This window comes from Drosophila guanche, unplaced genomic scaffold (assembly GCF_900245975.1).
Source record: "Drosophila guanche unplaced genomic scaffold, DGUA_6, whole genome shotgun sequence".
Taxonomy (NCBI): Eukaryota; Metazoa; Arthropoda; class Insecta; order Diptera; family Drosophilidae; genus Drosophila; species Drosophila guanche.
Window position 1 is genome coordinate 5,226,309 of NW_022995752.1, and position 24,991 is coordinate 5,251,299.

The window sequence follows — 24,991 nt, forward strand, 5'->3', positions numbered from 1 at the left end:
TTTTGTTTTTTTTTTTTTTTTTTTTTCAATAATTTTTTTATAATCACCCCCCCAACTCCCAAAAAAAAAAAACCCAACGGGGGGGGGGGGGGGGGGGGGGGGGGGGGGGAGTAAAGTTTTTAGTACATAAAATAATATTTAGATAGCGTGTTTAGCATTAATATACGCCCTATCCACTTAGTTTGTATCATATACGGTTTTTTATGCTTTAAAATTATATTTGTATATATATTATGTGTTTAGTATGTATTTAAAATAAAAAAAATATTAGGGGAAACATTTCTAAAATCATTTTTAAACAGCTTTAAAATAAATAGGATAACTACAATTTTAAAATGTAAGAGGTGGTGGGGTGGCATTAGGTTTGGAATACGAAAAACGTTAACTAAGCACATTGTGCTGCTACGCTGATTTGTTTTGTTTTATACACATAATGATTTTTTTTGTTATATTTGCTAAGTATTTTGTATGCTACGAAATTTCTTATTTGTTTACCGGTATCTCGTATCTATTTCCTCTTCTTCTCTTACAGTTGTTTTTACTGTATGCCATTGTCACGTTACAGCTTTCCGATACCAGACTCGCGCTAACTCGCTTTCGTTTGCGGAACGTCAGAGTGTGCTACGTTACGTTTCATTGCGGCAATCGCATGGCTGCTTCCGATATACGATACATGTGTGTGTCTCTAACTTATTTAGATATCATGATAAATGGTAACATTCGCCTGTGGTTTGAGTTTACCGAATGATCCGATCCTTCCTTAATGCGGCAATGCGAACCGCACAACGTAGATTAGGATTATTTTGTTTACTTATTGCTGTTGTACATTCAACTTAATATTAGAAATATTCAAAGTGGCATATGACTAAAATTCGTTATCGTCTATCTGTGTGTGTTTGTGTGGGGTGGGAGGAAAGGGTAATGGGATGTGCGGGGTGGAGCGCGTTTAAATTATTCGTTTATGTGTGGAGGGGGGCAGGGGAATGGATAAGGGTTTGTCAAGTGTTTAGGCAGCGCGACTATTCATAACCCGTATTCCTATTCCGATTCTCCATAACGCGAATTGAGAGGCTCTTATAAAAAACTAGGAGACGTGGTAAGGGCGAGAAATTTGATTTCCGCACTACTACACAATCATAATAAATGGTATTTTCAGTATAAGTAGATAAGGATTATGTTTAAACATTAATATAGACGTAATTATGCTCCTCCATATAGGTCCGTGTATATGGACTTTAAGCTTACTCTGGATTTACCCATACCTTGCTATTTCCCGATGGTCGTTACCGCCGCCGACGCCGCAGACAGCACCGTTGACGCCGTCGGCGCTGTCACCGACGAATTCATATTCATTTGAATGCTACCCATATCCTTGTTGCTGTGATCACCAATGGAGTTGGCCTCTATACTCTGAGGCTCTGAGTAGTCCAGCTTGTAGCTGGCACTGCGCGTCACATCCTCCATAGACGCCTCCTGACAGTCCCGTCCAATGTGCGTCTGTGAGCCGCAATTGTAGCAGGATATCTTCGGTGCTCCGCCCCCGCCCACCCCTGTGATGGGGCAAACGGTCAGCGCACTGTAGGGCGGCGTGGTCGGCAGTTGCTGCTGCTGGGGAGCAGGCGTCTGGACCGCCACAGCATTCGTGCTGACCACAGCGGCAGTGTTTTGCAGTTGGGGCGGCGTGACGGCTGTGGGTGTGCCACCAGTGCCGGGTACCGGCAGGAAGGCAAGGCTCGTGTGGAACGCCGGATAGATGAGCTCACCGTTGTGGGAAACGGGAGCCATGGGAAACCGGTAGCCGCCTCGAACAGATTGCGGCGGCGGCGGTGCATTATGCGCCTGGAATATCGTCTGCTGCGGCGGGGGTCCTCGTGTATGATATGGATAGGAGGCTGCATTGTAGGCTGTGGGTGGTGGGGGCTGCTGCTGCTGTGGCTGTTGCTGCAGCAAGACCGTAGTCGTGGGAGTGCTCACCGAAGACGGGCTGATAAGCAACGCCTGTTGCTGCTGCATGTTCCCGCTGCTCATCGTCTGGGCATCGCTCACATTGCTTGGTGTACCTGTTGTGTAGATCTGCTGGTAGCTCTTCTCCATCCCATTGCGTCCGTTCAGTCGCTGCTGCAGACTCATTTGCTGCTGCTGCTGCTTGTAGGTAAGATGGTGCTTCTGCTGGTAGCCTCCTCCCATGCCGCTGTGCACGACAGTCGTGACCATACCCATGCCGGGATTGCCGACTGTGCTGTGTAATGGCAGTGGATGCGGCGTTGGTGTCTCAGGCGGGGATATGTCCCCGCAAGAGCCATTTGAGCTGCCCGATTCGCTTCCAGTGGTGGCAACACTCTTGGTCATGGAGCCACTCCCATCGTCATTCATGCTCATATTCTGCATCAGGCTGTTCATGTAAGCGTTGTTCTGAAAGTGCTGCTGCTGCTGTTGTTGCTGCTGTTGTTGCTGCTGTTGATGGGGCGGTATGTAGGCGTTTGCCTTGACTCGATGATGATGTGCGGGCCGCTGGAAACCGTTGCGTATTAGGCTGGGCAGACTCGTGCCACTGGAACTACTGCTGCCGCCTTCGTTGATGCTCTCGTGCTGCAGCTCCCCGCTAATGGAAGAGGGAGGCGGCGTGGTTTCCCCTGAGGGACGCCGCGCCGCATGATGCTTGTGACCGGTCAAACGTTGCGACAGGTTGCGCATCTGCTGCGATTGCAGTGGAACGTTGGAGCGCTGAGGACTCGTCGTGCGGCTGCTTGACGGAGAGGACTGCTGGCTCAGCATCGGCGAACTGGAGGCTGGAGGCACATGATGATCCAGGTTCTGCTGCTGCTGTGGAGCAGCAGTCTGTGGATGTGGCGGTGGTGCGTAGTGCCGCAACGACCACGCCGTGTTCTGGTGGCCGAGTATGGCACTTGTGTCCGCTGGAATGGTGATATTCGATTGCATCATGTGTGGCACGCCATCGACGCTTATCTGGTGTGTTGCATCCGTCCCAGACACAAGCTATCATAGAGATAGAGAGAGAGGACGATTTAGCAAATGTAAAAAAAATGCACTAAAATATATCTTATGGGGACTTTCTTGTGGTTTGCTAGGGACACTCTTACATTTTGTAAAACTTTTGTGAAAAGTGTCTCCAGTTTTATTTTGATCGAAACTGCATGCATCAATGCACTTTCCGTGGGTCTAGAAGACCAATAAGAATTGAATACCAGAATGTACCTCATTCCTCCGTGTGTAACTCTTATATAAGACTCGGATTTTAAGAGTACAATTTAGTTCGAATTTTCTACTCTTCTTTTAAGGTCTTAACGCTTACCTTTTGAAAATGTTGGGGGAATATCATTGGTATATTGCCCTGCGGCGTCTGCACTACCTGGACCATCTGTGGATGCTGCTGCTGGTGCTGATGTGCCTGCTGCTGGGCCTGTATTTGATGCATCACATGCTGCTGCTGTTGTTGTTGTTGCATTATTAAATCATGCTGGGACGGCGCGTGCGGGTGCGGTGGATGGGGATGGGCCGGTGTCGGTGGCTGTTCCATTTGTGCTTGAGGAAAGTTTTCCGACACAAGTTTGTTCTCCTTAATCTTGCCCAGTATCCCAAAGATCTTCTTCTGCTCGTCCATAGAGAAGACTGGATGAATGGCGGCCATTGTGTAGACGAGCAAAAGCTCTAGAAGCGTGTCCTGGTCATTGATGCACCCAAAGTCACACTCTCCCCAGCACTCGAGCGTGCGATAGATCTCGCTCACACAGTTCCGGTTGCAGGCACGGATGAGGGCCAGGTAGAGGGCCATTTTGCGGCGAATCTTCCTGTCGGTTGGATCGCCCTTCTGGCAGGTGAACATGTCGGCGGCCAGCTCCTGGGGATTGTTGGCCCGAAGCTCCATTCCGCGTAGGGTCTCCGAATCGCATCTCCCTTGTTCCTCAAGCAACGTGCCCAGGAAGCGTAGCTCGAACGGCAGGCAGGCGGTGAGCAGCGCGTACATCGTTTCAATGCGATTGTAGCTCTCGAGTTTCTCAAACCACAGCAGGACGTCTTGTTTACAAATCATTTCCAATGTTTTTGCTGCTGCATCTACTGCCTATGGATGTGTGTGTGTGTGTGTTGTATGTGTGTGTGAATGAATGGACGCGGATGAGCAGCAGTTTGGAGTGGATGATACCCTCTAAACAGAGTTATTCTGTTTGTGTGTTGTGTCTGTGTATGTGTTGTGTGTGTCTGTGTGCTCTAGTTACGTGTGGTGGGTGCAAAAACCACAACAACAATAACTAGAATCTCGATAGTTGTCGCAGCTGCTGCTGCATCACTACCGCAAAGGCTGTGATGTGCCTTGGATTGGATGGGTGCCTGAACACACAACGCAGCTTCGCTTGCACTGCTAATTAACTTTTATGCGCTTCCCTTGTTTGGCGTTCGCACAATTTTTCGCCTGCTGCTTCCACAAAGGCTGCCCACTACAACTAGTTGTCGTCGCATATATTTGCGCGTTAGCGGGTGGAGGAGGGGGTGCTCACGGGAAGCGGGGTGCTGCACCACATTGGCCAGAGACTCGTCGGCGTTGGCTAGTTCACTACTCGCTGCTGCTGCTGCTGGGGCCGCTATTATTTGTGACTCGCCGATGCGAATTTCAGCAATTAACTCCTTCACCATTCCACGCACACTCTTCCACGATGTTTAACACTTTACGGCTCACGGGCACTAAACAATCTACATTTATAGTTTAATCACGTCATTTACTTTGCATTGTGTCTATTTTTCATAAATTTTCTGTCTCCACAGACTCGCTGGTAGAGGTGGAAAAACATCGATGTCACTATCGAAGCATCAATAGTTGTTCTGGCCGATGTTTTCTGGCGAAACATCGATGTTTGTTTATTCATTTTGCATCTTCCATGTTTGAAAGAAAAAACTAAAGAGATAAGCAGAAGAAGCTCAATTTCTCCTTGCTGCTTAGTTAAGTGAAGTGAACTGTAGTGAAATCTATTATTGAAGCTTAAATAATAATATTTTTGAAACACTTCGATGCATACAAAATCGATATTTTTCACCTCTACTCGTTGGCGTTGCGTCAGTTTTGCATTTTAAGAAACAGCTGTTTAGGGCTATCGTATCCATGCGTTTTCAATTTTCGATAGTCGTGACCGTGAAGAAACTATATATATATATATATATATATATGACTTATTTACAACACTGGATTACCAGTGAAGATGAACAGCTGATGAAAAGAATAATATCGATACCTAAATGTCAAAAGTAACAATGGCTTGTCGGAAAGTTGTTATTGGTATTAGTGTTTTCGAATGTTTTTAAGCGGACGTGGGTCTGTAATATCAGGAAAACTAAGAAGAATGTCTATTAAAGCTGCGCTGATAGATCTCAGTGGCACCCTACACGTGGAGGATGATCCCACACCCAATGCTGTTGAGGCATTAGCCAGGTAATCCTTTCCAAACATACCCATTTAATAATTTAATTTATGGTATGCGATATACAGATTGCGTGATTCTGGAGTGTCAGTTAGATTTGTCACAAATACCACCAAGGACTCAAAGGGGACGTTGCACGAACGTCTCTGCAGGATTGGCTTCCACTTGGACCGCTCGGAGATCTACAGCTCCCTGAGCGCCGCTGTCACCTTTGTGCAAAGTGGAAAACTAAACCCATACTACCTCTTGTCGGAGGATGCACGCCAGGACTTTCCGCCTGAGGATCCGAATCGATGCCCCGACTCGGTGGTTGTTGGCCTGGCACCCAAAGCATTCAACTATGAGCAAATGAACAAGGCTTTCAAGTAGGAATAGTCTCCGAGGCTTGAGCTTCTGGGTTGGTGCATTAATTTGGCTCTGCCTCTCTGCCACAGTGTGCTGTTGCAGAATAAGGAGCACAAACTGGTGGCCATACATCAGGGTAAATACTACAAGCGATCAGATGGCCTGGCCCTGGGTCCCGGTTGCTTCGTCAAGGGTCTGGAGTATGCCACAGGATGTACGGCCAAGCTGATTGGCAAACCGAACCCATACTTCTTCAAGGGGGCTTTGGATGGCCAGGATCCATCCTTTTGCGTCATGATAGGTGATGTAGGCAAAGACCAACCCCAACGTCAAGAAGATTGGCTTTAAATTCTGTTTGTAGGATGCCAATGATGATATTGGCGGTGCAATGGCCATGGGCCTACAGGGCATACTCGTGAAGACTGGTAAATATCTGCCGGACGTCGCTCTGTCGCCGCCACCCACAGCTCTGGTGGAGAATTTCGCCGAAGCAGTCGATTGGATACTAAAGAAAAATCAAGTTTAAAACTTAATAAAATAAAAATAAAGTCCATGTCTTATAGTAAGTGCATATAAATGCTTTTGTTTTATAAATAAGCGATACAATTCTTTTGATATGCTGTTTGGAACAGATCAAAGCAGTATGCAAAAAGTGTATCAAATTTCTGAGTAATTATAGGACTTGCTGTGTATATCTGTGAGCGCTTAGGCCAACTTGGACTCTGCAAACTTTTTGGCCAGCTGAAGAATCTCCTCGATGCCCTCGTAATTGCTGCCCGAGGCTTGAGCAGACTCTGGCTTACCGCCACCCTTGCCACCCAGAATCGGGGAGACATGCTGAACCCATTCATTAGCCCTCAGACCTTTCTCCACAGCACTCTTGGGCACCGAGCTCAGGCAGAATATCTTCTTGGAATCAGCATCAACGGAGAAGAACATGGCAGCAGCATCGGGCAGCTGGGTCCGCACCTGCTTGAGCGCAGCATCGAGTGCCTTGGTGTTGTTGAAAGCCTCCAGTTGTTGGACGATCACATTGGCGCCGGTATTGGCCTCGCACAGCTCCTTGGCTCGCTCAACCACATTCACAGAGACGGCTGCCCGCAGGGAGCGCTCCTTGTCGTCCAGCGTCTTCTTCAGACCCTTCAACAAGTTGCGCATCTCGTCCTTTTTCACATAGGGAACCGTGGCGTGGGATATCTGTTCGGTGAGCTCGACAATCTCCTTGACATGTGATTTGGAGTCCTTGCCCGATTTATCCGCATCTATAGTGGCCTTCAACTTGACAATCTCTTGCTCAAAGGCCTCCGATTTCTTGATGGCCTTCAGGGCTTCCGGTCCCGTCAGGGCGACAATGCGACGAATACCCTTGGCTATGGCCTCCTCGCTGCTGATGACGAAGTCCATAATGTGTCCCGAACGTCGCAGATGAGTACCGCCACAGAACTCAACCGAGGTCTTCTCTCCGGCCTCGGCATTGGGATTCTGCTCAAGCTCTTCCACAGGCACGCCAAACGAAATGACGCGCACTGGATCGGGGTAGACCTCGTCGAAGACCGAACGCAGACCTCGTATACGCTTGGCCATAGCCAGCTTTGACTCCTTGGCGTAGATGGGGACATTCTTGTAGACCATGTCCTTCGTTAGCTGCTCCGTCTTGGCCACCTGTTCGATGGTCATGGCGGCCTTGGTGTTAAAATCGAAGCGCAGCTTCTCTGGCACAACTAGCGAGCCTTTCTGTTCGGTATCCATGCCGAGGACTTGCAGCAGGCAGTGGTTGAGGGCATGCGTAGCCGAATGGTTCTTCATGGTGAGCCAACGTCGCTCCTCATCAATGTGCAGCCTCAGTTCATCGCCGACTTTCAGGGTGCCCTCGACAACGCCAATGTGCAGGATGTAGCCGCCACGATTGTAGACACGATCGACCAGGAACTCATTAGCCTCGTCGTTCAGCTTGACAAGTGCACCCTGATCGAAGATCTGGCCACCGCTCTCCGCATAGAAGTTCGTCTTGTCCAGCACAATGCCCGCCTTCTGGCCATTGCTAATCTCGTTCACGAACTGATTCTCGAATCGAAGGGCCACGACTTTACTTGTGCATTCCTGATAGTTGTAGGCAGAGTCCCGCTCCTCCGACACAGCCTCGTATTTATACTTGAATGAATCGTTGGTTGGTGGCACGCCCTGCTCCTGCAACTGTGAGATGGCATGCACATCCAGATTGATTTCCTCAATTTTGCTGGCACCTTTGCCCTGCGAGAGCACAAATGAGTTTTGTTTGGCCGCCTCATAGCCGGCCATGTCGATTTCCAGCGACTTCTCCTCAGCCATCAGTTGGGTGAGATCCACGGGAAAGCCGTACGTGTCGTACAGGCGCCACGCAACGTCTCCGGGTATGATGGTCTGACTGCCCAACTTCTCAATGGTGCGATTAAGTAGATTGCGGCCACGCGTCAACGTTTTGAGGAACTGCAGCTCCTCCTCATTGATGATTTCAATGATGTGTTGTGGGTCTCGCTTTACCTCTGGGAAGGCATCGCCCAGCAGATCGACAACGGTGTGTACCAGCGTGCCAAAGAAACCCGGCTTGGCATTCAGTTTCTCAGTGGCATAACTGTAGGAAAAGAAAAGTTCTTGAAGGTTCTACGTCTCTCCGCAATTTCTTTGCTCACCGAACAGCACGTCTGAGAATGCGACGTAGCACATAGCCACGACCAGTGTTATCTGGAGTGCCGCCATCAGCCAGGGCAATGGTGATGGTGCGGGCATGATCGGCCAGGACGCGATAGGCCATATCAATGCCATCGACGTCATCGGCACCCACGCGGCCCTGGTAAACTGGAGCACCAGTGCCCGCCTGAATGGCGTCGAAGAGTGGCACAAATAGATCCGTGTCGTAGTTGGAACGCTTGTTCTGGATGACCGAGACCAGGCGCTCGAATCCCATGCCGCAGTCAATGTGCCTCTTGGGCAACTGCTTTAGGCTGCCATCGGACTCGCGGTTGTATTGGATGAACACAAGATTCCAAATCTCCAGGACATCGGGATCGTCCATGTTGACCAGCTCCGGTACGCTGCGTCCACCGATGCGATCAAAGTGCAGCTCAGAGCAGGGCCCGCAGGGTCCGGTCTCGCCCATTTCCCAGAAATTGTCCTTCATGCTGCCCGGCAAAATGTGCTCCGGCTTCAGGCCCAAATCCAGCCACAGCTGCTTGCACTCCAAATCGGGTTCCAGGCCGCTGGCCTCGTCGCCGCCAAAGTACGTAACATACAGACGATCCTTGGGCAGATTTAGGCGATTCGTTAGGAACTCCCAGGCCCAGGTGCAGATCTCCTTCTTGAAGTAGTCGCCGAATGACCAATTTCCCAGCATCTCAAAGAATGTGTGATGGTAGACATCCTTGCCGACATCATCCAGATCGTTGTGTTTGCCACCGGCACGGATGCACTTCTGTGTGTTGCACACACGCACCCACTTCGACATCTCGCTGTTGGGATCGGCGGTGCCCAGGAAGATGGGCTTGTACTGGTTCATGCCAGCGTTGGCGAACAGCAGCGTTGGATCGTCCAGCGGTATGGTGCTGGATGAATGGACATAAATGTGCTTCTGCTCCTTGAAGAAGCCCAGATAGGCGTCGCGCACCTCCTTGGCGGTCAAGTACTTCATTTCGTTGGGTGCTGCTGCAACGACAGGAGCTCAAGGTTGGTAAATGCAAAAAAAAAAATTATTGCCACGCGACAATTGGCTCTGGCTTTGTGAGCGGCAGCACTCCCCTAACCACAACAGAGGGCCAAAAGCCATGGCAGTGAAAGTCTCCACTGCTCTACGTGATGAAATTACACAACTATTAGGCTATTTAACAGCAGAATATCAAGCAGTTGTTTGATTTTCCATTGCGGAGCAGCCCAGCAAATAAAAAAATTGTATGTATTACTCACGTTTTCCACAATAAATGCAAATTCAAACAAATTTCGTCAGCCGACTGCAGCAACGTGTGTGACGTCCCGATACCTTTTGCGACGCCTATCGTCTATCGATAATTCAGTTCAATTGAAAAATGCAGTTGGATGGATAAAAATGTTTAATATCATTTAACAAAACAAAACACTTAAAATTCGATCCGCTGTGGCATATGCTCCTGTTCCAGCTGATACTCGATCTCCTTCATGCGCAGCATCACGCTGAAATTCTGCTTTTCCTGCTTGTATGTCAAGTACATGGCCAGGAAAGCTTGGAAGGCTATAATGGTAGCCAGGGTGGGTACTATGGGGCGCGTAAACTGTCGCCACAGCATGAACACTTGCTTGGGGCTCTCCGTAATCGATGGTAACCGGTATGTGTAACAGCGGGTGGCAAACATAAATGCTGCGAAGGGCGCCAGTATCGTGGGGTACACGATCCCAAGGCTAGTTTGGAACGCTGCCCCTCGTACTTGTCTGCAAAGCGGACACTCGCCCAGCGGGTCCAGCAGTATGGGACGCTGTACGAAGAACTTGTGTGTGAGCATGGTGAATATGGCGGGTACGACCACAATTGGCATATAACTGGACAGCCGACCATGGCTGCCGAGCCGCAGTTTGGTGCGGTAGTGATTGTTAATATAGGCGCCAGTTGCAGCAGCCATAGCACTCAGAATCCCGGGCGTATAGCGCAGGGACCATCTGTAAAGAAGGGGTTTGTTCAGTTATTAGGTAAGCGGTGATCTACAAATTTACACGTTTTTTACACGTACACCTCTCCAGTTTTCTCCCAGGCTGTGATTATCTTCCATTGGTACTTCAAAGCTTGATCTTCGGAGATTATAACGGCATCTTTGGGCAGCTGGTCGGGATTTGCGCGAGACAATGCCATTTTATTTTAATAAATACAAATAATTATCGGCAGGCAACAGCTGTTGCACCGGGTTTATATCAGTGTTGTAAAGCAGATAAACATATCATATCACAGCCATGAAGTTAATTATCGCTTTCGTTTTTAATGTCAGAGGGATCACGTCACGTCACTGATTTCATTCTTTTAAGATTATTTTAATTCACTTTAATTCACCTGTAATGTTGTTGTAGAAACAGTGCTGTAAAACCTTTAATTCAGTGTTAGGGGCGGAAAAAGAAATTACTTTTGCTTCTTTTGAAAATGTCGCAAAGAGGCAAATCTCGAGGTATTCCAAATCGGCAAGTGTCGCGGCTCCAAGATCCCGTGGAGCCAAAAAATGTTTTCGCTAGCCCTGTTTTCAACTCTGCCATGCACTCTGAGGAAGAAATAAGACGCATGACCAAGGATAATCTGATTGCCATTGATGACTTGAATCTCACGCCGCAGACGCAGGCCGCAGTGGCTCCAAAGGCGAGTGTGGTTTCAAGAGATAAAAATGTCATTGTTTAACGGTCCCACTTTCTTATAGATTAACCAAAAGCTGAACTTTCTACCAGATCAAGCGGTGTTCAAGGGTTTGGTTCCTCTTAATGTCAACGATTCGATACTGCCGCCCCAAAGGATGGGACGCAAGCCGTCAAAGGGCAAAAATTCCAAGGAAAATATACCGAAGACAGCAGAGCCGGAACTTCGGGACTATGTGCAGCTAGTACCGCCCATGACTATGATTATACCAGAGCCTGTGCTTCGCTTGGAGTACAAGCCGGAGCCATTCAACTTTCTCGAGGCTTACAAGAAACTCTTTAAATAAAGTTATGGTTTATTTTACGATACATTAATATATGCGAATGGTGGAGCAGTACAAATTTTGTTATTTTCGCCCATTTAACCGATAAAGTTCATCACCACCAAATGCAGAATCACATGGGCAAAGATGAAGTCAGCAAAGCCGCGTTCCGGTGAGATGCCTGCGAACACGGCTTTGTTCTGCGGATTGGCCTGAAGACGAAGGCACACACCCAGGACGAAGCAGCTGACGGTGCTGATAAAGCCAGACAGGAAAGAGTTGAACGGGAAGGTGCCCACCAGGCAGCAGTAAACAAACTGGATGATGCCGGTCAACAGAATGTAGCACAAGTAGATGTCCACCAGCTTCAGTTTCTTTGTAGTGTTTTGCACATAGTCGTTGTAGAACTTGGATATGACACCGGTGATTTCGACCATCTTGCTGTTGCTTTATTTGTTTTTTATACAGGAATTGAACGAAAATGTCGAATTTTTTATTAAATTCGCTCAGACACGTCACGAATAGAGCTGACAAAGAATCGATGACACTATCGATAATAGATTGTTTAAACTATCGATGCTTTTGCAACACTAGAATGGCAAATTGTGCCACACTTTTCGACTGCGACTTTTCCCGAGTTTTTTTCGTCATCAACATATACATCTACATAAATTCTCACGCTACACGCTCTTTTAGGTCGCCCCCCTCCCCAAGAACCGCACACTGCAGAGGGAATGAGAGAATGTGGAAAAAACACAAAAGCTGCGGGACGGGGTGGGTATAGCCACTGGAAATTAATTTCTTTATTCTGGCTTTAATAATGATCCTATCAGATCCCAATTCGGTGATCTGATAGATGTGGTCATTATCTTCAAAATGGTAGCTTTGGGAGATTTTCGACCATTTGGGTGGTTTATTTTTGAAACTATCGTAATACTAACGAACACTATCGAGACTTTAAACCATCGATAGTACCGATAGTGCCATCGATAGTTCTCCACCTCCAACTGCTGATCTGATTCGGACCCAGGTATAAAAATTAATGTAAACTGATTCAAAACAGATTCTTAACGTATGCAAATAAATGTGGTGGTGACAAGAACAAAACGCTAACCTGAGTGATGTTGTATCGGTTGAAAGCTGTTACCAAAAAGAATTGTTTGTGAATGAAGAAGTAGTGGGATGACAACGTGAATCATTGTTGTTGCTTTCTTGTTGCTTGATTCACAGATTCACATCAGAAATCCTACAGCTGGCACAATCGCGCGAGATACACCACTGCAGACACACGCATTCCCCCTCTGCACCTAACACCTCACATGGGAAACCCATGAAATCTTGGAGTGCTTGAATTTTAATTTGATTTTGCACCCAGATATTAGTTGTACACTTGCGCGTCGACGCTGTGACCTTCGCATCAGTGGGTCTCGTCTCGTGTCTTCTTCTGCACCGCTTTCATTGTCAGTGTCAAGAAGGAAAAATCAATGGAGGACTTGACACCATTAACCAACCTTCAACAGGTAGAAAATGCTTACACAAATACATTCATAAAATATATTTGTATGCATTCTATATTATTTATTACATTTTTAGTTGATTTGTATTCGGTTTAATTATAATTTCTTACACTTTTAGTTCCAATAATTCCACAATAACTACTGGGCATTCCCTCTATATTTTGTGACTTTTCCGTAAGTGAACCAACGATATTACATGTACATATCTTTATAATGGCTTTATGTTTAATGGCGCAAGTGTCGGTGGTGCCAGGTCCGGTGAAGATAAGAGGATGGATAATTCAACAAACCACCTCTGTTTAAGATGCTTTAAGCTTTGTTTGATATTCTTAATGGTGCAAACAAACAAATTAATTATGAGGGACATGTTAGAAAACAGCACCCAAACGTCTAGCGATAAAGTTGTAGACCTGCAAAGATACAAGTACTTAGCTTTACCTAGATTCACTATCTAAATCTCTGCTAGAACCTTTTCGCAGTTGCTTGTTATTTAGTTTTAAACCTTGGAGCGCACAAGTCAAAAATCATATCCATTCTATCGTGTTATTTTGCTCTACAAAATCATACCGCGCTTGCTTATACTTCTTCGGAAGTATTGAATATCGCTTAGTGACAGCAAATTTTCTGCTGAATCAACAATGAGAAAAATATGGGTGGATATTTGATAACTTGTTTGGATATATATTATATAATTGTGCTATTCTGATGCATAGTACTATGATGGGTTGCCGGGCTTGAGCTTGATAATATGTAGGTCTTATCGCGCCCCAGTAGAGCTTGTTTTTGTGTTTTCGAGCTTGCCAGCTTATACGGAAAGTGAGTCACTGTACTCGAAAATATGATATTGATTTGAGTATGCAATGGACGTGGAGGTTTGCAGTGAGTTTAAATGCTTTTATATCAGGCCGAACTTCGAGTCGAGCGGAGTCGAGTCAAGTCCAAGGCTGAGGCTGCGTCTGTCTGTCTGACTATCTGCTTCCTCTGTCTCGAAAATTTCCACTCCCTCCACTGACTGGGACTGGACACACTTCTGCTGTCTGTATGTCTGTCTGCACTATCAGAAATTTGTTATTATGCACACGCATTGAAATCGGGGACTAGTGGGAAAAACTGAGTCAGCGGAAAATTTTTCAAGTCGAAAAGCGGGCATCGTTAACGCATAGAGGTTCAGTACGTTTGATGCGCCCGAAGAGAATACATGTACACAGTCGCTCTCAATTGATCAACGCATTGTAAATTCGTACGTCTCTTATAGATTCCGATTCCGGAGGGTGCGGCGCGTAAGAAAAATATGACGGAACGCCAGCCGTTGCTGCTCCAAAGCGATGCATCCGACTATGAGGGTAGCCGGGGGGGGGCAGCTCGCCCGGCCCGCAGCTCACCGCCCGACAACACGCTCGTCAATGTGCACAGCGAGGACAGCATAGCAGGTAAGTGCGTGCTCAAGTTGCAGTGGTTCGAATAAAGAGTTCACTCCCACAGTGCATGCGGCAGCCTCGGGTTCCGGAGACGATGATCAGGCGGCTCTGGACAAGGCCAGCTACAATCCCACATTGCATCGTACCCTGGAGCATCCCACATCCAACTCGGAGACGCTGGTGCATCTGCTGAAGGGAAACATTGGCACTGGCATTCTGGCCATGCCGGACGCCTTCAAGAATGCCGGCCTCTATGTGGGTCTCTTTGGAACTCTGATTATGGGCGCCATTTGCACTCACTGCATGCACATGCTGGTCAACTGCTCCCACGAGCTGTGCCGCCGGCTACAGCAGCCGGCCTTGGATTTTTCGGATGTGGCTTACTGCAGTTTTGAGACGGGACCGTTGGGTTTGCGACGATACTCTCTACTGGCCAGGCGGATCGTTACCACCTTTCTGTTCATCACACAGATTGGCTTCTGCTGCGTCTACTTTCTGTTTGTGGCACTGAACATTAAGGATGTGATGGACCACTACTTCAAGATCGATGTGCACATCTATTTGTTGATTATGCTGATGCCCATGATTGTGCTGAATCTGGTGCGGAATCTCAAGTATCTGACACCCGTTTCGCTCATTGCCGCCATACTCACGGTGGCCGGATTGGCCATTACCTTCTCGTACATGCTGCACGATCTTCCGGACGTGCACACGGTCAAGCCGATAGCCTCGTGGGCCACGCTGCCTCTCTACTTTGGCACCGCTATCTACGCATTTGAGGGCATCGGTGTGGTGCTGCCGCTTGAGAACAATATGCGCACACCCGATGACTTTGGCGGCACCACGGGCGTCCTCAACACGGGCATGGTAGTCGTCGCCTGTCTGTATACATCTGTGGGATTCTTTGGCTACCTGAAGTACGGCGAAGATGTCAAGGGCAGCATTACACTTAATCTGCCGCAAGGCGATGGGTGAGTTGACAAAACTTTCCATTCATCATTCCTTTATTACACACGCACACACACACACACACACACATCACTTATACTCTTAATCTTGCAGTCTCTCGCAGCTGGTACGGCTTACCATGGCCGTGGCCATCTTCCTCTCGTATACGCTGCAGTTTTATGTGCCCGTGAATATTGTCGAGCCGTTTGTGCGCAGCCATTTTGACACTACGCGGGCCAAGGACCTGGCTGCGACTATTCTGCGCACAGTGTTGGTCACATTTACTTGTACGTATATCCCTATTCGCTGCTTTCATTTCTTATATTCTTTTTATATCTCAAACACAGTTCTCTTGGCCACGTGCATTCCCAATTTGGGCTCCATTATTTCGCTGGTTGGGGCCGTCAGCAGCTCGGCTCTGGCTCTCATTGCGCCGCCAATCATTGAGATTATTACGTACTATCATGTGGGCTATGGCCGCTACAATTGGATGCTATGGAAGGACTTTCTCATTCTAATCTTTGGACTGTGTGGCTTTGTCTTTGGCACTTGGGCGAGCTTGGCTCAAATTTTAAACGACAGAACTCACTAGACAGGGAACGGAACAGGGAAAGTGATGTGCGAATTTACGAATGACGAAGGCTTTACGTAGATAACTTCACTCGAGTGACTCTACGAATATTTGTACAATTAGGTTGTTTCTCCCCCATATTTTTTAAACGGGCTTCGAGACCTGTGGCGGTGCTCAAATTTGTTTTATTTATTTCTTTGTCCACGAATTAGTTGCAATTCTGTGTTATCCACTAGCTACAATTCTTGTACCAGACAATAACTAGCATTTTAAGTATACAATTTTATATATTTTTTTCGCTTGATTTAATATAATTAGGTTGAAGGAGGAGCTTGATCTTATTTGAGGACCGCACCGCACAATGCCAAAAGTGATTTTTTGTCGTAGTATATGTTAAATAAATTATTGTTTAGATTTTACTATGGATTGATCCCCCAGTAGTCTAGGTCTAGGGTCGTGACAGATCATTCCAAAGCAACGGCTAAGAATTGATCAGAAATAGAAGCAGCAACCGAACGTGAGCTCTAGCTTAACCACATACTTTTATCGTTATTATATACTCCATTAAGGGTTCCGTTCCGTTACCCAAATCTCTCCTGTATATACATACAATATATACTCGGTATCCACAAAATGTTCTTTAATTGTTCAAAACGTAACAAAAGACAATAATTAATGTAATGTTTATAAAAACCAACGAAATCACGGCTTCTTTCACATTCCTACCACAGCGCAGGTACTCGAACAGCCACTGTTTGTGGGCCAATCAGTCTCAAGGAACTATCGGAGAACAGAATCAAGGGCTGGAGCTGGGGCTGGCCCTGTCGTCTGAGCTTCTTACTTAGCCGCGCTGGTGCTTGGTTGACAGGCTGCACCTCTTCTGCATCCGGATCGGATGTAAAGTCCTGCGGCTCGTCAGCGCTGGGCAGCTGCTCCACGTGGTCGGTTGGTGGCGGACCATAGGTCAGATCTGGGGGGCCATAGGTCTGATCGGGAACACCCTCTTCGAAAGGTATCTCCGGCTTGAGCTCTTCGGCGGATGGGTAGGGCGCCGCTGCCTGTTGCTTTGCCAGCCGTTTGCCGGACCTTGCCGGCTGAGCTCCAATCAATCCCAGAGCCAGCATCAGCACCAGCAAGGAGCAGACATTCTTGGCGTGGCAGCACATGGTAAAATTCTTGCAAATATTTCGATTTGGATTTAGTAGACAACCAAACTGTCGAACAACTTTTCATTGATTGATGAATTAGTGCTGGAAATGCTGCGTATTTATATGCTGGACTTAAAGCTACGTGGTTGGGTTGATTAATTTTTGGGCGTTAAGACGTGGTCATATGCTTAATGGTTAATTGTCGATGGCAATTGTATGAGGTAGGTCGGTCGGCCATGACACGCTGCAGGTCCCCAAAACGGGAAGTTGAGCAAAACAATTAATTTCAGTGTCAATGTTAGTATCAAAAAGAAAAGAGAAATAATTATAATTAATACAAAATGACTTACAAATAGTTGAGTTTATAATATATAATTTAATTAATTCCCAATCACCTTTTCCCTTCTCGCCACAATCTAATAGGGGCCGGCAGCTAACGTTCTGACAGAAGCATTGCACATGCGCTTAGAATTCCCAAGTATTTTTTCGCAGATACGGACGTATATAAGCGCGTTGCCCGTCGAGCATTATCGTGTTGTTTGGAAGGAGAGCAAGTTAGCACTCCCCTAGACAAGGATGGAACACATAAACGAACGGCTGGCACAAGACAAAGCCGTTCACCAGTTTTTTCAAGGATTTCTATATACTTTTAATATTATAAATATAGCTTAGCTTTTTTGTGTCATCTTCACAGCCGTTCAATTGCCATTTACTGGTATTTTATGTTAATATTCTTAATATATGTTCTTAATATTTTTGAAAGCCTAACTTAGTCCTTAATAGCTTAATGGTAATGTAATTGTAAATTCCGTAATTGCATGAGAAGCAAATTTATCAGAAGCTAAAAAAAGTTATACAAAGAGTTATGGAATTTTCGTCAAGTCAAATATTTTTATTTTTTTGTTCTTTCTCTTTATATTTACAATCTGTTTTTTTAAACAATAAGTAAATTGTATAATTAATATTCAATTAACAGAAATAGCAGTTTTCCAATGAGCCCTGCTATTATTGTCAAATATTTGAAATATTTTTTTTAAAAGAGAATTTTCGCACAATTCACGAGCAATCCAATGCAAAGTTTCGTACATTTCCATTCGATTGTTCATAAATTCAACGATTTTCTCATAAATTTTTCTCTGCTATTTGTGAAGTATTTGACGTAATTAATAAACAATTCCATACCAAGCGGGAAATAGCTTCCACTTGATCCACTGTACTGTCCATAAATTCAAACGAAATTCTATTGCCGAGTGATCTGCCTCATTTTCCATTCACGTTTTTGGTATTCGTGAAAATGGGAACCGTCTCAAAGGCACTTCCCGGCAGATACGAGAAGAAGGTCTGCTGCAGGTTGGTGTAGTTTTTGGTTCGTAGATAGTTCATGGCCTGCCAGCAGAGGCGCGTTCGTTCCATGACAATCTCGTTGACCCGTTCCTTGAAGCAAAGCCGAAACTTCTGGGCTCTGGCCAGGAATAGGTCACAGCGCGCACAGCTAATGCTGCTCTGCTGTTTGGAATCCTGGTGCTGCCCCATTAAAATGGTGTACAGCTCGTGGTGCATTTTCTTCAGGGGCATCATTGTGAGTCCCGATTGGCGCAGATCGGAAGGCGTAGCCGCCGTATACCGCTTGCCGTAGCGACGCCTAATCCATTCGCGCAACTCTGGAACCTGGTGACCATGGCACAGGGTAGGCAGCACGAGCTTCTTGTTCTTTTGCAGCGCCTTGAAGGCATCCACAAGCATGCGATCCATGAAAACCTGATCGTCGGGATCAAAGTGTTTCTTCTCCCCATAGCTGAGACGCTCCTTTGGATTCTCACAGTGCTTGACAGCCATCAGACTCTTTTCATAGATTCTCCTCACACACTGATGGACGGCATCGCTTATATGCCATCGTGTCACCATGACGGGCCTCTGTTTTTCCCTGTCATCAACAGCGTCAAGGGCTTTTAGCACAGCGCCATCAATGCACTCGCCAGCAGACAAAGACATCTGGCTGTAACGGCCAAACAGTCGAATATAATCGAATATGTAGGGAGCATGCAGCTTGGGCCCTTGGAAATAGTTGAGGCTTGGAGTAGGTGGCCTCGATTCCTGTCCGCCACCGAGCCGCAGCACTTGCTCGCTGCTGCCGTCTGCTGACATCTTCGACCAATGATGTTGGCCTTCGCCCACACCGTCCATTACCATCACAGGCAGAGGTGTGGGACCCAGCAGACGGCAGGCAGTGCATCCGATTTGCCGAAATGCCGGCACTCCCCGACTCCAGCAATGATCATCAAACTTTTGCATATATTTCTGCACATCGAGCTGCATTTGTTTGGCAATTCGTCGCCTCGTTAGCTGTGGATTGAGCAAGGAAATAGGATATAAGGATAGATATGTACAGCAGCTCTTCCCCTCACCAAGTTTCGCTCTTCATCCAAGTCAATCATGGATAGGCATTGCTGGCGCTGCTTTTCCAGATACGCTGCACGCTCCAGCGAACGACTCTTCTGATGAAAGGCACACATTTCCATGGGCTCCGTCTCGGGAACTCTCTGGAACTCGTCTATTCTGTCGAAGAGTTTGACAATCTCTTCGCTGATTACAGATTTGACAATACGCTTGGCTGGCTGGAATCCGTAGTCGGCAAACCAGCGGTTTTCCGGCTGATGCGACTCCTTGAATTCGTTGGGAATGCTCACCGCGAAATGAGCAGGTGCTGATTGTAAATGCCTATGCCTCAGCTTGGGTTTGTGCTGCTTTTCAAAGTATGGTAGCATTTTGGCATCCTGTGTGGCGTCAACTTTGCCACTTCTTTCGCTCGGATGCGGCTTTGCAGGCTGCGTTTTCATACGCTTCTTGGCCATGGGCAGTATTTTGTCCAAGGCCTCAATAGTGGCTGGCATATCCAAGTACGCAATGGCCGACAGTATGATCTGTTCATTGAGTGTGTACTTCTTGTGCGCATACTCCGATTCGTACTGCATCGTATATAAAAAATACAGAAAGGCCAAATTGTTGCCCCGACTGAGCTGCATTGTCTTGAGCAAGGGGCAAAAATCGAACTGGCCACAAAGTCCCAGGCGCATCAAGCAATCGTTCACCCGATGCGTCGTCTCCTCCTCTAGGTCGAGGCTCAGTGCAGTCTGCAGATCGCAGGCCGCTTTGATCTGGGACAGCGACAAGCCTCGATGCCAAGGCGCCACAGGGAGTTCGGTGCCAAGTCTTCCCATTTCAAAAATTCACACTCACGAAAAAACGTAAGGAAAACAAAAATTTAACGAAAATTTGTGTCACTGCGATGATGTCTAGATGGATAATGGATGCCAAAACAATAGCCAAATAATATATAGTTTATATTCCATCAGAATTGTATTTGCCTAAGGTGCTTAGCGGCATGGACCAGCCACCAGTCTTGGGATCGAATCACTGCTGCTGGCACCTGGCGAGCACGGCTTTGCCAGTGGGTGGGATCCCAGCGCATTGAAGGCAAGTTACTGATTAGTTGATTGATTAGACTTCGTCTTACCGGCTTTCATTTTGTTTTAACTTCTCTTCTGTATGTTCGTGCCCAATGATACGCCTTCCTCTATTGTCGGGACTTCCATTTCATTAGCTATCCGGCCCGGACTCAGGCCATCCGCTTTCTTGTCTGGATAAATTATATTTTGGGAGTAACATGAAATCGCTTGATAATAATCGTGCCATGTATCACCAGCGATAACTTCTGAGCCTTTAGTGTCGGCTCGTGCCTTCAAAAGTTCTGTTGACGCCATCGGTAGATATAGGAAGAGTGCGCAGGGTTGATAGAACAACTTCTGGAGAGATGTTGCATGTTACTGCCAATATATAATATGTGTATGTATCTGCCCAAGCAGAGTCATGGGACTTGCGAGCCGCGACAACTTGGCTCCCACCCACTTACTGAGTCTGGCAATGGTATCCGCCATTTATTCTGATGTAATATAAACAAGAAAGTGTCTGGTCTTTGTTTTGGCATTCATTATCCATCTAGGAATTAGAAGTTAGACAGATCAAAAAACAAAACAAACACAAAAAATACACATAAAGGCACTCAACGTACACGTTTCCTATTATTATTTTATTTATTAATAGCTATGACCAGCTATATCAACAAGGTCTTTAGCCTGTCAGGCAATGACCTACATGTTCTCAAAGTCAAATACTTTATGGACTTCTTTTAACCAATAATCGCAACATATTACTATAAAAATGTTGTCATAATCTATCGTGTGATCTCAACTGTCAAACTCTGATTGTTTTCCAGAATAGGTGTGAAGCCAAACTGTATAGGTATACTCTTACTATCTCATTTAATAGATGTTCTTGGCTCAACTTTTCTAAAATTAAAGAACAGATATTGTCGCATACCAACACAGCGCAACAAAGTCAAAATCTCAATGAAAAACGGGGGAAATATTTGTCGTAATCTTGACTTAATAATTATTATTAAATCATTATGCAAAATGATGCGATCTGTACATAATGTAGAGTAACATCCAGTCATCAAAAAGTTTAAGAGTGGCGCTAAGGGGCTTGTCAAAAAGTCGAAAGAACAAAGCAGCCGATGTACAATCAGCATGTGTAATGTAAAAATGTAATACTCCTCAAATAGTTTCAAATTCTTTTAAAGTTCAAAATTCCATAAACGCTGTACAGTTTGCTATCCACACTTTTATTTTAGTTTTCAGTGATGTTTAAGGGCAGGGCGCATACCACTCCCAGACCGACCAGTCAACGCAGTTCTGGGTCACGGGATCGTATCCAGTACCCAGTCCTCCTTCCTCCTCGCACAGCACAACAGTGGGCTCACCAGCGGTTGCGCAGAGCCAGTAGCGGGTGGGGTCCCAGAAGTTGCGGAATTTCTTCCCAACATTTCCAGTGCAGTCGGGTTTTCCATTGCCATCAGGATTGCAGTCGCTGGCTGCATAGGAGACAGCCACAACCAGGGCCAGGAGAAGGAATACTGGAGCAGCAGGATGAAGAAATTGCAATCAGTATTCAATTGGTTTTGCATTGAGTTCAGCATGAACTATACTAAATATCCACAAAACAAATCACCTACCGGCTTTCATGTTGAATGATACTCGTACGAATGTGAGTTGGAACTGGGAATGCTCTACATTTTATACTCGAGCCTCGACACCTGATACCGTGGGTATATTATCTGAGCGGGCCCGCTCCTTGATAATTTCTATTTTGGGTGTATGTACGGCATAATGGAATCATTGAAAACTAATCAGACAGTGTACGCGCTCGCTCACAACATTTGAATCTCGGATGTGGTACGCTACCAGGTCCCGGTCTTCTCTATCAGGAGATATGTATATGTACATACCTGTATGTACAATTTTGGGGTGCTTGGCAAGGTCCGTTAGGATCCAGCATTGATGGAATTTAGTTAGCTTAAAGAACTTAAGCACTTTAAATATTTTGGTAAATAAAAGTGTCATTATTATGAATATAATTAACGTTAATAGATCTATCGATCACTTTGATCATACATACATATGTACGTACATATATGTATATCAACAAGTCAGTCTTGTTGAGTCGCATAAACTTTACGATTCCCATTAGACCCACTAGAAACGTTATTCCTCTGTTCCTTCCACTTTGTAGATCGAAATATGCCTTACACGAACCTTACACGTTCGGTGGGGCGGGAGGAGTGCTCCGTTCTGCTGGGTTCCGCGCGTAACAGGCTTTGGCTTGGTGTCGCATGGGCCACTTGATGGTGCAGTCATTGCATATTAACGTCCAATATATATATCGTTTGTACCGACCAATAGGTCCATTGGCTATATTTCTACACATTTGTGGTTTTTAATGCCCAAACCGTGTGAGGTGGTGCTGCTGAGATCTCCTTCTATCAAAGAAAACAGAAAGTACTGTATATTGATTATCCGATATTTGCTGCTTTATTTCACAGTATCTACAGGAGTCTATCTCAACTAGGGTATACTTATTGGGTAGACACTCGCATCTGCTGTACTCCCCGGTAAGGATCATTGAATATCTTTCTCAATTATATTCCCTAGAAATCCACAGGCCAAAAATGCCAGGGAAGTTAATGTCACATCCATTTAGTGTTTGTTGTGGCCAAAACATGTATTCAAATTTGAAGTAAACTATTTCTGGAAATGGAGAGGGGCACGCCGTTGGTGGTGCAGTCAGACGATGGCCAAGGTCAGCACACCATCGTAATACGTCTGGTGCAGTCACCAGGACCACCGTGGGCCAAAGGACCGACACAATGTATGCCCATATCCGTGTGTGCTATTCCCCTGTGTACCATGCCCCAGCAGCAATATCAACAGTTGCCTGTGAGGCAACAACCGCGTCCCAGTAGTCCAAATCATTCATCGAGGATATTGTCAGACAGGCAATCCAGCAGCAGGGAGCAACCCATACATTGCTGTTGTTGTGAGTGTTCAACGCAGGATATGCCTATGCCCCCGAGAAGAGAAGGAAGTCGATCCAGTTGCCAAAAGAGACGCCGCCAGGTGTGCTACAAAGTGGAGTATCTTCTCTGCCCAGAGGATCCCATTTATGGCCAGCAATCAGCGAAGCTGTGTCCATGCAATCAGTTCAGTGATGTACGCGGCCCAGCGCCCTGTTGCGGTCAGTACCGCTGTAACGATTCTGACTCACAGGCGGAACAGGAGTTTAAATATCCAATGGAAAATATACCACGGAAATGTACGTTCCAGCAGGTCATTTGTCAATGTGAGAGAGCACCGAATCCACAGGAGGAGGAGGAGGAGGAGACAGAGGAGACAATGTCACACACGAGCGAAGAACAGGCACTCAAAGATGACCCAAGCGAGCAGAGTGTTGGTCTTACAAGCCAAGAAAATACCGTCAATGAAAATCAAGTGCAACAGAAACCCGAAAATACCCACCGCAAGGATCAGAGCACCAACACATATGCTCAGGAATGTCCAGCAGCGCCGGATCTAGAGTTCATCAAGACGATCTGTGAGTCGCTGGGTCGGGCAATGGTTGCCTGCGCCACAGCGGCCGTGGAGGCTGCGAGCAAGATGCCCCCCAATGCGGGAAAAGTTCGATGCGCCAGCAACTGGGAAACCCAAGATTCGAGCTACTTTATGGAACAGACACAGGAGACAACGGCCACGTTCGAGAGACCCATTATATCAACACCCTGGGTAAACACCCAGCCGAGCATTAACACGGAGAACATCGACCAAGGGCTGGACGAGACTGCTCATCCAATTCGAATCAACACGAAAAACAACAGTTTCCCGGCTCCCAGTAGCCCAGGTAAAGATTCTGCGCACACTTTGAGATCTATAGGCCAGCGGTTGGACGTGTCAGATTCGCAACTTGGGAACAAGCAACGATCTACCAGTACGCTAACGAAAGTCATACCAGACGACGTGGCTGCAGTCAACCTAGATCCCAAACACTCGGCACGATCTTCGGTTGATAGTTCCAAGGAAAGGAAAAGCAATCGTACGCTACGTGCCTCAATCCAAAGCACAACATATTCAGCCAGTGCTGCGCAAGGGAAGAGTTGTGCCTCAGCCAGTGGCTCAGAACGAAAATGCACTCCTCGGTACAGTAATCAGAGTGCACAATCTTCAGCCAGTGTTTCAAAAAGTCAGTGTTCTCGCCAGCAGACAGACCAGAAGACTTCTCCCCATGGCTCACTCAGCGCCACAGAACGGAAGAACTCGTCTCATGAATCCATCCATAGTGCGGTACCACTGGCCTATGCTGTGGAACAGCAGAGTTCTCCCCCTGCAGCGGAGCCTAAGGAACCTGCAGGTAATGGTGCTGAACACAAGGATTTCTTCGGTGAATCCATCAAGAACGGCCAATCTACAGCCAGTGCAGCAGAGCGTAAGGATTCCCCCCGTGAATCCATAGAAAGTGGCAAGTCTACGGCCAGTGCTGCGGGGCGGCAGGATCCACCCTCTGCCGCCATC

At 46.7% G+C, this 24,991-nt stretch overlaps 10 protein-coding genes and 1 non-coding gene across 17 annotated transcripts; 4 read left to right on the forward strand and 7 right to left on the reverse strand.

Moving 5' to 3' along the window:
* Positions 1-104: 104 nt before the first annotated feature.
* LOC117588081 (ras-interacting protein RIP3) lies at positions 105-4,810 on the reverse strand. 3 transcript variants are annotated; one of them, XM_034279147.1, is made up of 2 exons: positions 3,440-4,810; positions 105-2,442 (listed from the first exon to the last, which is right to left on the reverse strand). In XM_034279147.1, exons 1-2 carry the CDS (start codon positions 4,049-4,051, stop codon positions 1,267-1,269), a joined length of 1,788 nt encoding a protein of 595 aa, XP_034135038.1. In that variant the 5' UTR covers positions 4,052-4,810; the 3' UTR covers positions 105-1,266. The 3 variants fall into 3 exon arrangements, with proteins under 3 accessions (XP_034135038.1, XP_034135037.1, XP_034135036.1); XM_034279146.1 differs by having other exon boundaries at positions 105-2,454; XM_034279145.1 differs by having other exon boundaries at positions 105-2,997; positions 3,314-4,809.
* A 474-nt stretch (positions 4,811-5,284) lies between these two features.
* On the forward strand, positions 5,285-6,316 carry LOC117588119 (haloacid dehalogenase-like hydrolase domain-containing protein 2). The gene is made up of 4 exons (XM_034279195.1): positions 5,285-5,440; positions 5,498-5,794; positions 5,864-6,080; positions 6,136-6,316. The coding sequence occupies exons 1-4, from the start codon at positions 5,304-5,306 to the stop codon at positions 6,298-6,300; spliced, it is 816 nt and encodes a 271-aa protein (XP_034135086.1). The 5' UTR covers positions 5,285-5,303; the 3' UTR covers positions 6,301-6,316.
* A 15-nt stretch (positions 6,317-6,331) lies between these two features.
* Positions 6,332-9,793, reverse strand: LOC117588115 (alanine--tRNA ligase, cytoplasmic). Of its 2 annotated transcripts, none has more exons than XM_034279188.1 (3): positions 9,711-9,793; positions 8,444-9,449; positions 6,332-8,385 (listed from the first exon to the last, which is right to left on the reverse strand). In XM_034279188.1, exons 2-3 carry the CDS (start codon positions 9,436-9,438, stop codon positions 6,480-6,482), a joined length of 2,901 nt encoding a protein of 966 aa, XP_034135079.1. In that variant the 5' UTR covers positions 9,439-9,449; positions 9,711-9,793; the 3' UTR covers positions 6,332-6,479. The 2 variants fall into 2 exon arrangements, with proteins under 2 accessions (XP_034135079.1, XP_034135080.1); XM_034279189.1 differs by having other exon boundaries at positions 8,444-9,452; positions 9,711-9,787.
* A 49-nt stretch (positions 9,794-9,842) lies between these two features.
* On the reverse strand, positions 9,843-10,691 carry LOC117588120. Its single transcript, XM_034279197.1, has 2 exons — positions 10,505-10,691; positions 9,843-10,433 (listed from the first exon to the last, which is right to left on the reverse strand). Exons 1-2 carry the CDS (start codon positions 10,621-10,623, stop codon positions 9,881-9,883), a joined length of 672 nt encoding a protein of 223 aa, XP_034135088.1. The 5' UTR covers positions 10,624-10,691; the 3' UTR covers positions 9,843-9,880.
* Positions 10,692-10,805: 114 nt separating this feature from the next.
* Positions 10,806-11,506, forward strand: LOC117588121. Its single transcript, XM_034279198.1, has 2 exons — positions 10,806-11,115; positions 11,174-11,506. Exons 1-2 carry the CDS (start codon positions 10,906-10,908, stop codon positions 11,453-11,455), a joined length of 492 nt encoding a protein of 163 aa, XP_034135089.1. The 5' UTR covers positions 10,806-10,905; the 3' UTR covers positions 11,456-11,506.
* Positions 11,447-11,983, reverse strand: LOC117588123 (dolichyl-diphosphooligosaccharide--protein glycosyltransferase subunit DAD1). The gene has a single exon (XM_034279200.1). It carries the CDS (start codon positions 11,866-11,868, stop codon positions 11,530-11,532), a length of 339 nt encoding a protein of 112 aa, XP_034135091.1. The 5' UTR covers positions 11,869-11,983; the 3' UTR covers positions 11,447-11,529.
* Positions 11,984-12,405: 422 nt separating this feature from the next.
* Positions 12,406-16,582, forward strand: LOC117588117 (proton-coupled amino acid transporter-like protein CG1139). Of its 4 annotated transcripts, XM_034279194.1 has the most exons (7): positions 12,406-12,461; positions 12,662-12,951; positions 13,067-13,122; positions 14,204-14,378; positions 14,431-15,337; positions 15,429-15,601; positions 15,662-16,582. In XM_034279194.1, the coding sequence occupies exons 4-7, from the start codon at positions 14,240-14,242 to the stop codon at positions 15,904-15,906; spliced, it is 1,464 nt and encodes a 487-aa protein (XP_034135085.1). In that variant the 5' UTR covers positions 12,406-12,461; positions 12,662-12,951; positions 13,067-13,122; positions 14,204-14,239; the 3' UTR covers positions 15,907-16,582. The 4 variants fall into 4 exon arrangements, with proteins under 4 accessions (XP_034135085.1, XP_034135082.1, XP_034135084.1 ...); XM_034279191.1 differs by lacking the exon at positions 13,067-13,122; XM_034279193.1 differs by lacking the exon at positions 13,067-13,122 and having other exon boundaries at positions 14,443-15,337.
* A 3-nt stretch (positions 16,583-16,585) lies between these two features.
* On the reverse strand, positions 16,586-17,295 carry LOC117588122. The gene has a single exon (XM_034279199.1). It carries the CDS (start codon positions 17,049-17,051, stop codon positions 16,608-16,610), a length of 444 nt encoding a protein of 147 aa, XP_034135090.1. The 5' UTR covers positions 17,052-17,295; the 3' UTR covers positions 16,586-16,607.
* A 270-nt stretch (positions 17,296-17,565) lies between these two features.
* Positions 17,566-17,662, forward strand: LOC117588250. Its single transcript, XR_004574117.1, has one exon. It is a non-coding gene; the product is annotated as a U6atac minor spliceosomal RNA (small nuclear RNA).
* A 545-nt stretch (positions 17,663-18,207) lies between these two features.
* On the reverse strand, positions 18,208-20,334 carry LOC117588116. The gene is made up of 2 exons (XM_034279190.1): positions 19,439-20,334; positions 18,208-19,376 (listed from the first exon to the last, which is right to left on the reverse strand). The coding sequence occupies exons 1-2, from the start codon at positions 20,249-20,251 to the stop codon at positions 18,294-18,296; spliced, it is 1,896 nt and encodes a 631-aa protein (XP_034135081.1). The 5' UTR covers positions 20,252-20,334; the 3' UTR covers positions 18,208-18,293.
* Positions 20,335-21,693: 1,359 nt separating this feature from the next.
* On the reverse strand, positions 21,694-22,182 carry LOC117587688. The gene is made up of 2 exons (XM_034278580.1): positions 22,105-22,182; positions 21,694-22,005 (listed from the first exon to the last, which is right to left on the reverse strand). The coding sequence occupies exons 1-2, from the start codon at positions 22,112-22,114 to the stop codon at positions 21,737-21,739; spliced, it is 279 nt and encodes a 92-aa protein (XP_034134471.1). The 5' UTR covers positions 22,115-22,182; the 3' UTR covers positions 21,694-21,736.
* Between the last annotated feature and the right edge of the window lie 2,809 nt (positions 22,183-24,991).